General features: G+C 46.3%; 1 protein-coding gene across 1 annotated transcript in view; it reads left to right on the top strand.

The window, feature by feature from the left end:
* PNO1 (partner of NOB1 homolog) overlaps positions 1–16,287 on the top strand; it is an 87,474-nt gene that overhangs the window by 40,000 nt on the left and 31,187 nt on the right. Inside the window, exons 3-4 of the mRNA XM_086927582.1 lie at positions 4,135–4,218; positions 5,419–5,479. Coding sequence (XP_086783708.1) covers positions 4,135–4,218; positions 5,419–5,479 — 145 coding nt within the window. The remainder of the gene's footprint in view (positions 1–4,134; positions 4,219–5,418; positions 5,480–16,287) is intronic.

The raw sequence follows: 16,287 nt of genomic DNA, 5'->3' as shown, positions 1-16,287 counted from the left end.
TCTTACCGAACCTCAGTACCCTTTGCCTTGTTTCAGAGCCTGCGCCAGGTTTGCCTTTGCTTTGTTTCAGAGCCTGAACCAGTGCAGTCTTTGCTTTGTTCCAGAGCCTGCACGAGGTTTGCCTTTGCTTTGTTTCAGAGTCTGCATCAGCGCAGGTTTCGCTTTGTTCCAGAGCCTGCACCAGTGCAGCATTTGCTTTGTTTCAGAGTCCGAATCATGGCAGCCTTTGCTTTGTTTCAGAGCCTGAACCACCAGTGTCACCTTTACTTTGTCTCAGAGTCTACATTAGTGCAGCCTTTGCTTTGTTTCAGAATCTGCATCAGCATACTCTTTGCCTTGTTTCAGAGTCTGCACCAGGTTTGCCTTTGGTTTTTTCCAGAGCCTTCACCAGTGCCTCCTTTGCTTTGTTTCAGAGTCTGCATCAGCGCAGCCTTTGCTTTGTTTCAGGGGCTGCACCAGTGCAGAATTTGCTTTGTTTCCGAGTCTGCATCATTGCATCCAATGCTTTGTTTCAGAGCCTGAACCAGTGTCACCTTTGCTTTGTTTCAGAACCTACACTAGTGCTGCCTTTGCTTTGTTTAAGAACCGGCTCCAAGGCAGAGTTTGCTTTGATTCATAGTAGGCCTGTTTGCTTGCGTGTCTCTTTATTCAGCCACAGCGTCACAGTAAGTGCCTTGTTTCAGAGCCTGTCTGTGATCCAGTGCCATGTTTTAGTATTCTAATTCCGCTGTCTGTGCCTCGCTGTTAGCTCTTCTGAGCCCGGTTCACAGGGCCGGCTTTAGAGCGGTGCGAAGGGTGCCACTGCTCCTGACCTTGGGAGATTCGCTGTGTTCAGAAATAACTTTTGGTTTTAAAAGCACCTGCTGTTTCCGTGCCACAATATAAATTTCAAGATAACGATGGTAATTCTGCTGGAGAGAGATCGGAGATTTGTCTTGTGGTAGTTTTGACTCGTCATAAAGTAGCGCAGAGGGTAAATATGCCTACTGTGAATGTGTACATGCAGATCACAGAACGACAATCCTCAGTATTTTGTGCAACTTTTCCTATACAATGATTTACAAAGGTAACATTCATTGTCTCTGTATAACGTGTGTGTGATGTAAAGTGCCCTGACACCTTAGGGTTGGTATGAGTAGCGCTATTTATTGTATTGTATTGTATTGCGCTTTTTCGACGAGTAGCACGCTACTCCGGGACCCATAGAGGATTAGTGTTGAATTAGTATAGTGAAACATGCAAGTACATTTTAAGTGGTGGATAGGTTAGTCAGTTTAGCTGTGAGTGTCACTTTGTGCTTTTAGGTGCTATTCTTACCTTACTTGAAATCTTGAAAACTGCATATCTCCTGTTCTATTGATTGGATATTTGTAGCTTTGGTCTCAAATAATTTAGTACATATGACTCTATTTTGTGTGAGTTCCTTTGTGATGCGTTTTCACTTAATTACTCTTTTAAGTGCTACATAAATACTTTACACATTGCCTCTAAGTTAAGCCTGTTTGCTTTTGTGCCAAACTACTAGAGGGTTAAGCATAGGTTAATTTGGGATTTGCTTCTGTTTCACCCTAACCAGAATTGTGGTTGCTGCTCGAGTAGGGTTTCACCCCCCCTCAACCAATAACCCAATGTCCAACATTGGCTCATAGTGACGTTTATGAAGAAATTGAAAGACAAATGTGACACCTCTTCTCACTGCCTACAAATTCTAACATGCATTGGCATAGCCAATAGGTCTTGCCTTTGGGATCTTATAAGCCTTGGGGGACTCCATACTGTGATACATGAGTTTTGGAATGAGCTGTAGGGGAGAAAACTCCTGTTAGATAGGAAGCTGGATAGCCACTTGAGTGCTAGGCCAGTGATACCACGGGATTGGAGAGTATTTAGGAGAGCAGTATGAGAAACCGTGTCGAACGCGGCACTTAGATCCAACAAAATAAGTGCCACGGTTTCTCCTTTGTCGACCTGTTGACGAATGTTTTCAGTGACACCCAACAGTGTTGATTCCGTAGAGAAGCCTGCCCTGAAACCAGACTGGGACATGTGAAGGATATTTTGTGTCTCCGTGAAATTAGTAAGCTGGGAATTGATATGTTTCTCCAGAATCTTGGACAAAACTGGAAGTTGGGAGATGGGTCGAAAGTTTGATGGTACCTCTGGATCGGAGTTAGCTTTTTTCAGCAGAGGCACGATCATGGCATGCTTTCAAGCTGCAGGGACCTTAGCTTCAAATAAAGAAATATTAAGTAGTTCCATGATTAGATTCAGTATGGGATGGTCAAGTTTTTGAAGGACCGAGGGAGGAAGTGGATCCTTAAACATGAACATTAACCACCCCTCACCCTTACCCAACTTCACACTGCCACTGGCAGTGTTCACTTCTATCTCATGCTAGAACTTCTCTTCAGTTTGAGGTCATTCCCCCAGAAGAGTTGTGTGTATCTTATAGACTAGGTAGTTGTGCCTTTGATACATAAGTCAGATAGTCCATCACATCGACTTACGGTTACAAGGTACCCATGTTCTATAGATAACCAGTTCAGGTTCTTTAATCTCAGAGGAGGGGGTGGCTGCACTACACCCACTAGCAAATATGCAATTACTGGGCCCATAGCCACATCAAAACTGACTTTCCTGCCTGTCAGGTGTTTAGATAGTTTCTCCATAGCCATACATCTCCTCAAAAATACGAACCATTGTGTTATCAGGGGCAGGGGGTGGGATAGGCCACAGTTGGTATGGCTGCCCTAGACAGTTCCCTAGTATAATCCTGTCAACCCTGGTTTGAAATTGCAATGTCTTGAGCCCTCACCCCCAGAAGGGACTGTATCTATTGTTAGTAGAATTGAGTAGCCCAGAATTGGAATTTTCCTTAGTTCATTCATGACTTGGATCTAGGGAAAAGTGATCGGTTTTGCTTTCCTATTGCATCACATCCCCCCCAGCACTTGGGAATAACTTGGGAGTGAAACTTGTGTAGTGTTGGAGAATTTCGATTCCAGCCTAATAACACCTTATAGGGAGCTTCTCTACTTTGAATAATGAATACACTTTGATCTAGGTCAATCCATACTTTTTGGCATTGCTTGTCTGAGAGCTTGGTCCCAGTGTGGCCCTCCCATCTGTTCCGGAGAAGCACCGGCAAATGGGCATGGCCTGCCTGAAAGTTCGAACTACTGTAATGACACAACATTGAGGCATGCATGTTAATAGAGTGAAGGGATCTCGTAAAACTGAAAAAGAAGGCATGTGAAACGGGTAGTAAAGCCAATTTAATGCTTCAAGCACTATTGTAGCTAAGGTTAACATAGAAAAAACACTGGGCCTGCAAACTGGCAATACAAACCTACGTTTGATAGCTAAGCAAGGTCATACATGTTACACCAAACACTTCCCTATGGAACAGAACATAGACCCCACTGGCACTTTCTTAGATGCTCTTATATTCCCTGAAGGAGAAAGCAGCAAAATTTGGGGCCCTCTTTGCCAGATAGAACCAACGTGGGAGGAAGTGCGCTTTACAAAATATACAGTGAATTTCTGTTTCTCACAGTGCTTCAGATAAAAGGCATGGGAACACCACCTGAGGGGTGTGCTCTCGCTTCTAAAAATCTGTTATATAAAACGCATATGATCAAGGTAGTACCTCTCTGGTTTATGACAGCATACATTCTTCTTAAAACATGAATAGTTTGGGTTCCCCTAAATATAGGTGCAATTGTTGATGGAAATCGATAGAAATAGATGAGGAGAAAGTTACAGATAACAAAGGGTTGTAAAAAAAGAATTGATCAGATGAATGGAAAGAAACATCACACAAGAAGAGAGCTTTGTGGTTGAGACTTAAAGAATTGAAATGGATGTTGCAAAGGAGAAGGGAGGAGGACACTTAAATAGACATTACATGGCAGTTATTCATAGGTGCTCGGACGGATGCATGGATTTGAATCCATGCTGTATATACTAACCAGTGTACCAAATATCTGTTAACACCCAGAGTATATGATCTACTTACAGTATCACCACTGTCAACACAGCAATGTGAATGGCCGACATGGCCAATTGAGCAATTTGCATATTTTTTTTCTGCCTTCATTACTTATAGGAATATTTTAAAATATTTGTTTGCAGACATGTAAAGAAACGACGGATGTTGGTGCTTTAACGAAAGCTACTGATTTTGTGAAGGCGTTTATTCTTGGATTCCAAGTTGAAGTAAGTAAATATTGAAATGAATTGGAGCTCCATAGTGGACTCTTGCAAAATATTTAATTTATTAAAGATTATAAATTGTATAATAGAAATATACGTTATTGTGCATGGTAACATTATCCCGCACACCCTCTTTTCTTTCATTATTTTCTCAATTCAGCAGTTCTTTGGTGGTAGCAGTCTAATGATCTTCTGCCAAGACACTTTTGTTTGAATGATCCCACCCAGCATGCGCTAAGGTTTCAGAAAAGCAAACCTCCATTCCTTAGATTACTACCGTAATTTCAAGAGTTGCTCTGATGCAACACACCCCACGTGTTCTCTCAAGAAGCTAAAGTACTAGTTGGTTATTTAACATCTAGTGTGTTTCCCTTGATAATTTCCAAACGGCACATAAAGTACCTTCTCCCATGTAGTTCATTTTCAAAAGGATTTCAATTGAGGCAAAAGGCGTAACCACTCGTGCCTAGATTCTGGTATGAAATTGCTCTGTAAATGGCGGTTGTAAGACGGTGTAGTGTATCGCTTGGAATGTGCCTTTTATGCCACGTTGCAGTAGCCTTTTTGTTCATTTGCACTTGCCACATCACTGAGTGGTATTCACAATTGAAGGACCCTAAGAAGTAGCCCGGAAAAGTAAAAATATGTTTGGGGGGTTGGAAGAGGCAGACTGGACTTGTGCATTGAAGCGGGAATTGTAATGCAGGCCAGACTGTATATCCACAACTTATTTTACATTAGTTTTGACAAAAACAAATTAGAGGAACTCCATATAGTCCTTGTGTTTTTGAGAGTGAAGCTGCCCTTCTCTGAGCCAGTTAATGTAGGACGTCGGACGGCTAGGTGAAAACTTCGCTGTACTCTGCAGTGGAGATATATCATTTCTGTCTATCCTCTGTAGAATCTATCTCACTTACTTTTGAGGCTAGAATGGCGACCCTAAATCCATTGCTAATAAGTGCTGCCAGGCATTGACTACTCATAGGTCAACACACTTCTCATGAAAAGCCAATGTAAGGGGTAATTTAACAATAGAGTAAAGCTTTGAGGTGCTTGCTTGTTATTTGTTTGACAGGTATGTATGCCGATGGGCTGTAACAAATTGACAGACCTTTAGGCCAGTAGTGGCACCTCACAAGCAGGATTTGATAATGTGTTTAGGACTTTGTGCGTGACACCAACTGTAACCTTTTAATATTTCAGGATGCTCTAGCTCTAATTAGACTGGATGACCTCTTCCTTGAATCTTTTGAAATCACAGATGGTAAGTACTTCATTCATGTCAAATCTGCCATTCATTTTGCTTTGCATCTTGCCTTGCTGTATTGGTAAGATAAGTCACTTGCATGATTTCAGGGTAAACCATGGTAGACGAGCAGGGTGTTCTGCAATGGGACAAAGATATTTTTTCTGGCATGTTCACAATTAAGAACCATTAATTGTAGGGAGCAATGAGAATGGACTCAACGGACACTTACAAAAACCTGAAATGCCTTAAATTATTTCAAAATATGTGTTTTGTCTTGTGAGTATTTCAAAGTAAATCACTAGCATGTCGTTATGATCAGTACCATACCAAACTATTCAGGAAACCCAAAAGAAATGGGTATCTACCTAACATTACCAGTGCCCCTGGCTCCTGACCGACATGAGTTTGTTTGATTTGCTGATGGGACAGAAGCTTTAAAGTGAATATTGCAATAAAAAACTAATTCCACAACAATGTTGACAATGAAAGCGGTAGCCAGTTTGTGTAAAGACACATTTTCTCTATCCCATACTCTATTGCGAGGGAAATCTTGACCGGTAGCTGAGACTACCCAGTGTCCTCTGAGAAGCAAGGTTAGGCAGCACACTAGAATGTCCTGTCCAGAGCATGAACTCTCCCACAAGCCCCCATCTGCTATTATGTCATGAGGTGGATTCATCCTTTGTATTAATGGAAATTAGAATTGAAAAATGTCAACTTTGGGACGCTGAGTTCACTACAAACTATAGAGATAAGTATTCTCTACTCAATACCACAGAAACCTGTTTTCTGAGGCTGCTATATACGCTGTGTATTTTCAGCTTCATTCTCATGACGGTTTTTCTGTTTCATGAGGCTTCAGATTTCTGCTGTTTCTACCATATATAGATAATACAGTTGTGACTGGCTGAAAACAATTTTTGGACTGAGGAACCCTACTCACTCGGAGCCTGGGTGTGACAGTTCAGCGGGAAAACAACGGCTCGTGGGGAATAATATAAAGAGAATCTTAATAGAAATAACGCGCAATGGCGATGTGGGGGGTGGACTGGGTGTCTAGCAGAGAAACTCGTAATACACGTTGTTGCGATGATATTTCATAACCATCTTTATATAGACATTTTAAAAAAAACTTATTCCATTATACATACAAATGTTCACATACATAAACAAGTGTTGTTTGTGTCCCAGTGAATTAGACCATAGAACCTATGTTACTCTTAGTGACATTACTGTGGTATATACAGAGAATGGTTTCTAGTTTACATTCATAACGTCAAAGAAAAGGCGAACCAGAAGTATATATACAAATATGTCCACAACAATTTAAACAATTTGAAACTGTTTTATTTTCTTCTTTTTTAGAAATGGTAACTGTTCCATTAGCCATACATCCTTTCATAGTGAAAAAAGAACTTCACAATTACTTTAAGGCAGCCAAGAAGCTTCACGGTCCTAGAAGGGCAGTTGCAGTTGGTACATCAGTTCATTCTAGTGTACATTAAAGTTTTGCTTCTAGGGACAATAATAGTGAATTTAAAGTAGCTGCCGTAAACTAATGTAACACACAAGTATCCTTTTTTTTTTTTTTAACCTTCAATATTATTCACAAACGTTAGAGTAGCAAGCTCATCCCTTTCCAAGACTTGTGGGAGAACCATAGGGATGGAATTAAAAATAGACCAAGATGGTGTGAATGTCCGAAATCTTTCTAGTATGCATAGGAAAAACTGTGCTCATGGAGGCAAGATTGATTACCAAGAGTCTAACTATAGAAAGCTTGCATTGTATGTAGTATACCAAAACGAGGTATACTATGTAGAAAGTACAGACAACCCTTATTGGTTTCCAGGGCTTAAATTAATAATCCCAAATGCTCTCTTTTGTGGAAGTGTGAGCAAGCAGTTTGGGGCTTATCAGAGGGTAGTGTTTATGCATTTGTTGAACACAGACCGTGTGGATAGAAGAAAGCTGTATTTTTATTAATTGGTCCTCATTGCTTTCCTCTGGAGCAAAGGCATATACCACATACAGGTATTTGCAAACGATTCTCAGGGGTCCCTTTAAGGACTTAAGGTACTAGGGGCCAAGACCCAAAGCACCACCAGCAGTTCCAAGTGTACCTGCCCTGGATTGTCTTGGTACAGCGGTGCTGGACGGAATGGTAGGAGTGCACGCTACACCATAAGCTAAGAGGGGGGGGTCATCGAGAAACAGGTTGCTGAGGTGGACTTGAGGCCAAGTCCGGGAGCTCGGTTTGTGGGGCTCTCTGGAGCAGGGGAGCACAGTCGTTTGTTGTGGACCTGGGCCGGGGAGCTCTGGTGCAGATGGTTTTGGCCGGCTGGTTCCTGTGCGTCACAGGCACCCACATATCTCTTAGACCTGCAAACGGTGACCAAACAGGACAGCTGTGCCACTCTTGGTGGTGACGTCCCTCTCCGGCTGCTCGGTCTTTGCAGCGCCTGAGTCCAGATTGGACTCAAACAAGCTTTGATCGCTGCAAGGCGTCTGGTACCTCTGATATTGGTGCAGGGTGGATCCGATTAGTCCTGGCTTCTTCACACTTGGTGGGGAGACCTCTTCCTGGGCGGCTGCTGCGTCGGTGATCCTGGTGAACAGAAAAACAGTGAATCGAACGTTCTGGTCAGTGGCTGCAGGGAAGTGGCTCCTCCACTTCAAGGGAGATGCTGACTGCTTGGCATGGTGCTTGAGGCACCCTCTGAAACTTTTGGAGGATGCACGGCTGCAGGACGAGTAGAGGTGTCACAAGTGTCGAGACAGGAGCAGGTAGTAAGGTAGGTTTGGTGCCAAAAGTCTACTGGCAGTCTGCAGTTTTGCAGCGTGAATCTTTCTGGATTCACTATGCTGTGCATTATTCCGCGATCTGGTGGTTGGGTCCGGATTCGTAGTCTTTTTTTCTCTTTTATTTAAAAAAAAATTTTTTTTTTTGTAGCCCAGGTGGGCGTAGACGTCCCACCATTTGGTGCACCTTCGTGACGTCGGCACGCTTCCTGCGGAAGCTCCCACCCTTGGGCGCCATCTTCAGATTCTTTTTTCCGCCGTTGGGTCTGGATCGTCGCATGAAGCTCCGGAGAAGTTTCAGGAGAAAAGAAGGAAATACACCAAGTTTTTGAGGAAAAAGGACCGAGGGAAGTCTGAGAAGAAGACCTCCTGGAGCCAGAACGAAGAAAGAGGAGAAAACCTTGTGATACTCGACGGCCAAGGAGAAAGCGCGCGCAGGGGGCCCCCTGAGCGAGCACATGGACAACACCCCATTCAAGTTCTGCCGTAATTGCCACCACAAGTACGCGCAGAAGGACCAGCATCCGGTCTGCAACCTCTGCCTGCCGATCGACCACTCCAGCGAGGATTGCAACGCCTGTTCAATCTTCACGCCGAAGACTTTGAGAGTTCGAGAGAGACAGAGGGTGGCCCACCACACGATGCAAGGGAAAGGGACCACGCCGACCCTCTACCAGCTGGGTGCCCCCTCCGACGAAGAGGAGAACATCGCCGAGGGACCAGATGACTTCATGGTCGTAGAGACCGATGTGAGACCTTCAAAAAAGGTAGGAGAGTCTACGACCCCGAAAACCCAGACAGGGCAGAGAAAGCCTGAGGGAGAACCCCGAAAAGCAGAGGCTAAGTCCTCAAAAGGCGCGCCGGCGACGACAGTTTCGACGTTCGAAGCCGCATCCTCCGAAAGGCCCAGCGGATCCTTTGAAAAGGACTCCCAGATGGCAAAGACCAGCGAAAAGCAAAGGTCGTCGAGGCAGGCCCTCGAGAAGGGACCCTCGAGCGAGAAGACGCTCAGAACGGCCTAGACGTCGAAGGTACAGTCGAAGGTACCGTCGAAGAGACCAGCCGAAAAGCTCGACGCCGAGCAAGCGGCAGAGATGGAGAAAAAGAGAAGAAGGCTCGAGGCCGAAATGGAGAGTATGCTCCAGAGGAGGAGAGCCTTCGAGGAAACAATGAAGAACTACTCGACTCCCTCGAAGACCGCTGCGACCGCCGAAGAGGTAGAGGTGCAGGAGGACTTCGAAGCCGAGGAGCCGCCGAAAATTCCAAACCCCACAGATGAGGGAGAAGAGGTGGACTTCTACCGCTCGGAAGGAGATTACCTCCGCGAGAGCTACTACTCAGAATCCTCGGCGTCGCTAGAGGAAGAATGGCAGGATCTCGAGGCCGATAACCCTGAGGAACCTGTGGAGACATACCCTTCGAGGCCTTCGCCGCCAGACGACATCGGGGCTTACTATGAGGTCGTTAAGAAGGCTGCAGCAGTCTACAATGTGAAGTTGGAGGAGGAACAGACAAAGGCTGACTTCCTGCTAGAGACTTTGCTCCCCTCACAGACGAAAATCAGCTTCCTGCCTATGCTGAAGAGCGTCACGGCCCAAGGGACTGAAGCCTTCAAGGAACCGGCCACATGCAGGTCAGTGACCCCGAGGACGGAGAAGAAATACAAGTTCTCCTCCGAGGACCCCCCTTATATCCAGGGCACCGTGGCAGCTGACTCCATAATCGCGGCAACGGCCAGAAGAAGGGCCAACGTGCCAACCACATCTGCGCCACCACCTGATAAGGAAAGCAGGAGGATGGACCTCACTGGAAGGAAAATTGAAAGAAATGCCGCTATGCATTGGAGGATGGCAAACTCCAATGCACTCCTGAATATACACCAATATCAGCACTGGGATGAGATGAGCCAGTTGCTGAAACACATGCCTGAGGAGTACAGGCAGAGGGCAGCCCACCTCGCGGAGGGGGGAAAGGACATAGCAAACGCATGCCTGAAGACAGCCCTAGATGGGGCAGAAACATCTAGCAGGCTGATGGCCATAGGCATCACTGAGAGAAGGCAAGCCTGGCTCAGAATATCAGGCTTCAAGGCAGAAGTGCAAAATAACATACTGAACACCCCCTTCAACGGGGAGACGCTGTTCGGGGCATCAGTAGATGACAAACTGGCTCAGCTGAAGAAGGACAATGAGACAGCCAAATCGATGGGAGCCCTACAATTCAGGGGGATGCGGAGAGGCACCCCCACAAGGAGACCAAATGGTAGAAGGGGAAACCAGCAATCACATTCGCAACAGTCTCACCACCATGGTCAACAGAGTGACAACCAATGGCACCAGGGTCAACAGAGGCAGAATTGGAACTCCCAGAATAGGGGCCAGTCCTTTCGAGGGAGAGGAAACGGACGGGGCCAGAGACCGAGAGGTGGTGATCAACCCCCCCAAAAGTAACTCCATGAGGAAGGAGGCGCTCACCCACCCAAAGCCTCAGGGGGGAGAGCACCAACAGCTAAGGGGAGGCTCACACGGACACGGCTCAAGAGAACACACAACACCAGTAGGGGGAAGGTTGAGATTTTTTCTACACGAGTGGAGAAAAATAACCACAGACAAGTGGATACTAAACATTATACAGCACGGATACTGCATAGAGTTGGAAAGATATCCACCAAGCAGAAAGCCAAAGAGAAGGGGTCACAAGGGCAAAGAACTGCAGTTGCTCCAAGAGGAAGCTCAAGAACTGCTCCTCAAAGAGGCCATAGAACAAGTCCCGCACAGAGAACGGAACAAGGGGGTGTACTCAAACTACTTCCTAGTACCAAAGGCGGACGAAAGCCTAAGACCCATCCTGGACCTACGGTTCCTGAACACCTACGTAAAAACTCAAAAGTTCAAGATGACTTCCCTGCAAGAGGTCATCCCACAAATAAGGCCCGGGGACTACCTGTCCACGATAGACCTAAAAGACTCATACCTGCACATCCCCATAAACAGGAAACACAAACACATGTTAAGATTCAAGGTGAACAAAGACCACTACCAGTTCACAACCCTGGCTTTCGGACTCAAGTCAGCGCCATGGGTCTTTACCAAATGCCTCGCGGCGGTGGCCGCACACCTACGAAGGGAGGGTATACATGTGTACCCCTACCTGGACGACTGGCTCGTGAAAGCAAGCTCTTACACGAGGTGCAAAGCTCACGCAGAACAGGTCACAAGAACGCTCACGAACCTGGGCTTCTCCATCCACTGGAGAAAGTGCTCCATGAACCCAGAACAAGTGAAAATCTTCCTGGGAGCCCTGATCAACCCGGTCGAATGCAGAGTGACACCCAGCCAGAAGAGAACACTCAGCCTGCTGAGGGAGAAACGTCACTACCAGAAGGGGCAAGTTCTGACTGTGAGGACTGTGAGCAAGATCTTGGGGATGATGGCGTCATGCATCCACCTGGTCCCCAATGTTCGGCTGAAGATGAGACCACTATAGGAGTGGATGCAACAGCAATGGTCACAAGCAGAAGGAAGTTGGGAAGATCTAGTGGTTGTTACGCACAATGTGCAGGAGGAGATGAAATGGTGGACGAAGGAGAATATAACGATGGGGAAGCCTCTAACACCACCGGACCCAACTGTGACCATCACCACAGACGCATCCCAGAAAGGATGGGGTGCACACATGAACAGGCTCAGAGTGAGGGGTCTGTGGAACCCAGGAGATGCAGTCAAGCACATCAACTACCTGGAACTGAAAACAGTGTTGCTGGCCCTGAAGGCCTTCCAAAAGCACCTTTACAACAAAAGGGTGATGATACAGACAGACAACACTACAACAATGTTTTACATCAACAAGCAAGGGGGGACTCAGTCATTCCCTCTGTCGAGCTTGGCTCAAGAAATATGGAGATGGGCGATCCCACTCAGGATAGACCTGCTTGCCATACACCTGCCAGGGAAGGACAATGTGGAAGCGGATTGGCTCAGCAGGCAAGCATCGGTGTCCCACGAATGGGAACTGAACAACCAAGAGACGGAGAACCTGTTCAGGAGGTGGGGCACACCAACAATAGACCTGTTTGCAACACACCAGAATGCAAAATGCCAACACTTTGCATCGAGGGAACAGGAACCGATGTCCCATGGGAATGCCCTATGGATAAGCTGGTCAAGGAAATTTGCCTACGCTTTTCCACCGACGCCACTGATCCCCAGTGTCCTGAACAAGTGCAGGTCGAGCAACATGACTCTCATCCTGGTGGCTCCCCAATGGGCGAGGCAGACTTGGTACTCTCAGATTATGGAGATGTCGCAGGGCAGAGCACACAAGTTCCCAAAAAGAAGAGACCTTCTCTCCATGGAAGGGGGACAAGTTCTACACCCAGAACCAGAAAGCCTCAGCCTGTCAGCGTGGCTCCTGAGGACTTAGTGTTCGCACATCTAAAACTACCAGAGAGCACACTTCGGGTGCTGAGAGAAGCAAGGAGACCCAGCACGCGGAAGTGCTATGGGGAGAAATGGAAGAGGTTCACGCAGTGGTGCCATAGGAAAAACCTGGAGAGAAAACTGACTAGAGAGTCTACAGTACTTAGAACCTCACGCACCTGATCAAAGCTAAACTAAGCTCGTCCTCGCTGAGGGTTCACCTGGCAGCGATTGTGGCATACACAAGAGGAGAAACAGGAAGAAGTTTCTTCACTTCCAGAGTAGTTAAAAGGTTCTTGGAAGGAGCGAAGAGAATAGCGCCACCCAAGAGGATGCCGCCGCCGGCATGGAACTTGAACGTGGTACTGACGGAACTCATGAAGGCACCGTTTGAACCCATCCATAAAGCGTCACTACAAATGCTGACAATGAAGACAGCCTTTCTAGTAGCAATAACATCGCTACGCAGAGTGAGCGAGCTACAAGCTTTGACGCTGCAAGAACCGTACATACAAATACACAGTGACAGGGTCGTGATGAGGACAGACCCGCATTTCATGCCCACGGTAGTATCTAAATTCCACATGAACCAAAGTATTCAGATACCTAGCTTCTTCCAGAAGCCCACGTCAAACGCGGAAAGGGCGCTCCACACTCTGGACGCAAGGCGGGCAGTAATGCACTATATAGAAAGGACGAAAGAACACAGGAAAACTAAACAATTCTTTGTGTCCTTCGCAAGGAGTCTCCTGGGTAGACCAGTGACTAGGAACACCATAGCAAGATGGATTGCCAAAACAATACAGCTCTGCCACATGCAAGCTGGTGAAGAGCTCACGGAGGGGCCACGAGCCCACTCAACCAGAAAGAAAGGGGCAACGATCGCCTTCCTGGCAAACATGCCCATCCAAGACATATGCCTGGCGGCAACATGGGCTTCAGTGCACACTTTCACTAAACACTATTGCGTAGATGTGCAGATGAACAAGGAAGCACAAGTGGGCCAAAGAGTGCTTCAACATATCTTTAACAGCCAACGCTCATCTTCCACCCAGCCGCCACATGAGTGACAAAACCGCTACGAAATCTATGCACAGCATAGTGAATCCAGAAAGATTCACGCTGCAAAACTAATAGTTTCTTACCTGTCGGTGTAGTTTTGCAGCTTGAAGATCTTTCTGGATTCACTAGCGAACCCACCCACCTCCGCCAGAAAGATGAGGCTGGAGAAGGTGGAAGGACATAGAGTAAGATAGGAACGTTTAACAAAGACAAATATACGTGAAGAAGTTTACGTTGAAGGAAAGTTTAATACACATAGCCATGGATTCACCACAAAAAAGAAAAGAAAAAAGAATCCGAAGATGGCGCCCAAGGGTGGGAGCTTCCGCAGGAAGCGTGCCGACGTCACGAAGGTGCACCAAATGGTGGGACGTCGACGCCCACCTGGGCTACAAAAAAAAAAAGAGAAAACAGACTACGAATCCGGACCCAACCACCAGATCGCTAAATAATGCACAGCATAGTGAATCCAGAAAGATCTTCAAGCTGCAAAACTACACCGACAGGTAAGAAACTATTCGTTCTTGCTTCTTTGTCCTCTTCTTTCTTCAGTCCGATGAATCTATGTTCCTTCTGTCAGGAGGCCACCTAAATACTCAATTTAGGGTCATTAGGGGGAGGGAAGTTTAGTAGTTAACTGGCTACTTACACTTGGGGTCACTACACCCACTATATGACCACTTACTGTAGGGAGTGGGCATAACCCTATCCCATTAAGGGGAGTGAAGGGTAGTAGCCAACAGGCTACTTACACTTGGGGGTCATACACCCACTATATGACCACTTACTTTAGGGATTGGGCATTACCCTATCCCATAATTTCTATTGTCCTCAAAATAGTGGAATCCTTCTTTCGTGGGGTACATCAGGCAGCCCACCTTAGGGGTGTTACTGGTTGGTAGTGCACCACGTCTCCTAGCATAGCTAATTTCAAGCCTGTCCTTGTGCCAATTGGGCCTCCGGGCAGGAGATGGCATCTCCCAAGTCAGGAGAAGCTAGGGTCGCATTTCAAAGGCAGCAGGGGCTTTGAAGTACCTGGCCTTTGTATGCAGGTTCACTCGTCAACCTGCTGGAGGAGGTGTAAACACCTCCCTCTCAAGCAAGCATTGTTTGTAGCCTCAGAGAGTGCGGCTCTCACTTGCAGGGGGTCTGACACCCGTCTGTGGTGGCAGGTTGGATGATACCAGTCAGCCAGCACACTACGAGGCTGGTAGGTTTTCAGGGGGCACCTCTACGGTGTTTGATACCAATCACTATAGGTTTCAGTGACTCCACCATGTAGCTGGGGAAATCGTAATGACCAGTGCCCAGTACATCTACTTAGGCTGCTTCCCTGTTCACTTCTACTACCTAGCAATTGAACTAGACCTCACAGAGGCATATCTGCTCAGGCAGATATGTCCTCACATGTAATACAATGCACCCTGCCTTAGGGCTTTAAGGCCTACTGTAGGGGTGACTTACATATATTGTATGCAATGTCCATGGGCATGGCCCACTAGGTGTGTGCCATGTTGTGTTATCACATTTTTTACACCAAGTCATGCCTCCTGCAATGTCGGTCTGCACAAGTTTGGTGGTGGGTCAGTTAGGGTGGCACAACACTTGCTGCAGCCCTTAGGGACCCGATTTAGTGTCCATGCCCTAGTTACTAGGGGTACCATTTACTAGGGACTCACAGGGGTGCTAACGGTTTAGCTAAATGAGGAACAATTGCACAGCTACCTTGTTTTAGGGAAAGAGCACTGGCACTGGGGACCTGGTTAGCAGGAACCCAGTGCACTTCAGTCAACATTGCATCAAATACCAGGCAAAAAAGTGGGTGACCATCTCCAACAAGCATTGTCATAGCCAATAGGTCTCGCCTTTGAGCCCTTAAAAGTGTTTAGTTATCCTTGGTGCAACAACATCCACTGTTGCTTGCTAAACACTTATAAGGTCCCAAAGGTGAGACCTATTGGCTATGCCAATGCTTGGTTCTGTATTTCATGAAGCCCAGGTTATGTGGTGTGATGTGGGCAAACCCCTGTGTATGTTACATCACTTTCAGTGATGTCGTGTCACACCTCTGCAGATTGCTTATGCCAATTCTTTTCCCCAACACACAAACCCACAATTATTAGGACGTGTTTCTCTCGATTTACTGGCACAGGAACAAAATCACCATCAGCTTCTGTTTCATAAGTTTACTTCTGTCGAGAAAATGAATTGGAGATTTGAGCTACAATCTCAAAATGTCTACGATAGAGCAGCTCTATAAACTCTGGAAAATGGAGACATTTTTCTGTCTGTATGATGTTAAAACAGTTATTGGGGCTGGTTTGTTGACACCAGGCCCAGAGCTATTACATTTTATATTATCTGCCTTGGGAACTGCTCATGCACAACTCAAAAAACAGAGAAATAACCTACAATTTTGACTTGGCTCTCATGCTTCAACTAAAAAATGTTAAATGATAGAAAAACTGTACTTGCTTTATGAAACGTCACCTTATTGACAAATAAACCTGAGCAGGACTGGAAGTAACACAGTTTTGGACA

This window comes from Lissotriton vulgaris, chromosome 6, assembly GCF_964263255.1.
Source record: "Lissotriton vulgaris chromosome 6, aLisVul1.2, whole genome shotgun sequence".
Lineage (NCBI taxonomy): Eukaryota > Metazoa > Chordata > Amphibia > Caudata > Salamandridae > Lissotriton > Lissotriton vulgaris.
This window is presented reverse-complemented; position numbering and strand designations above follow the sequence as displayed.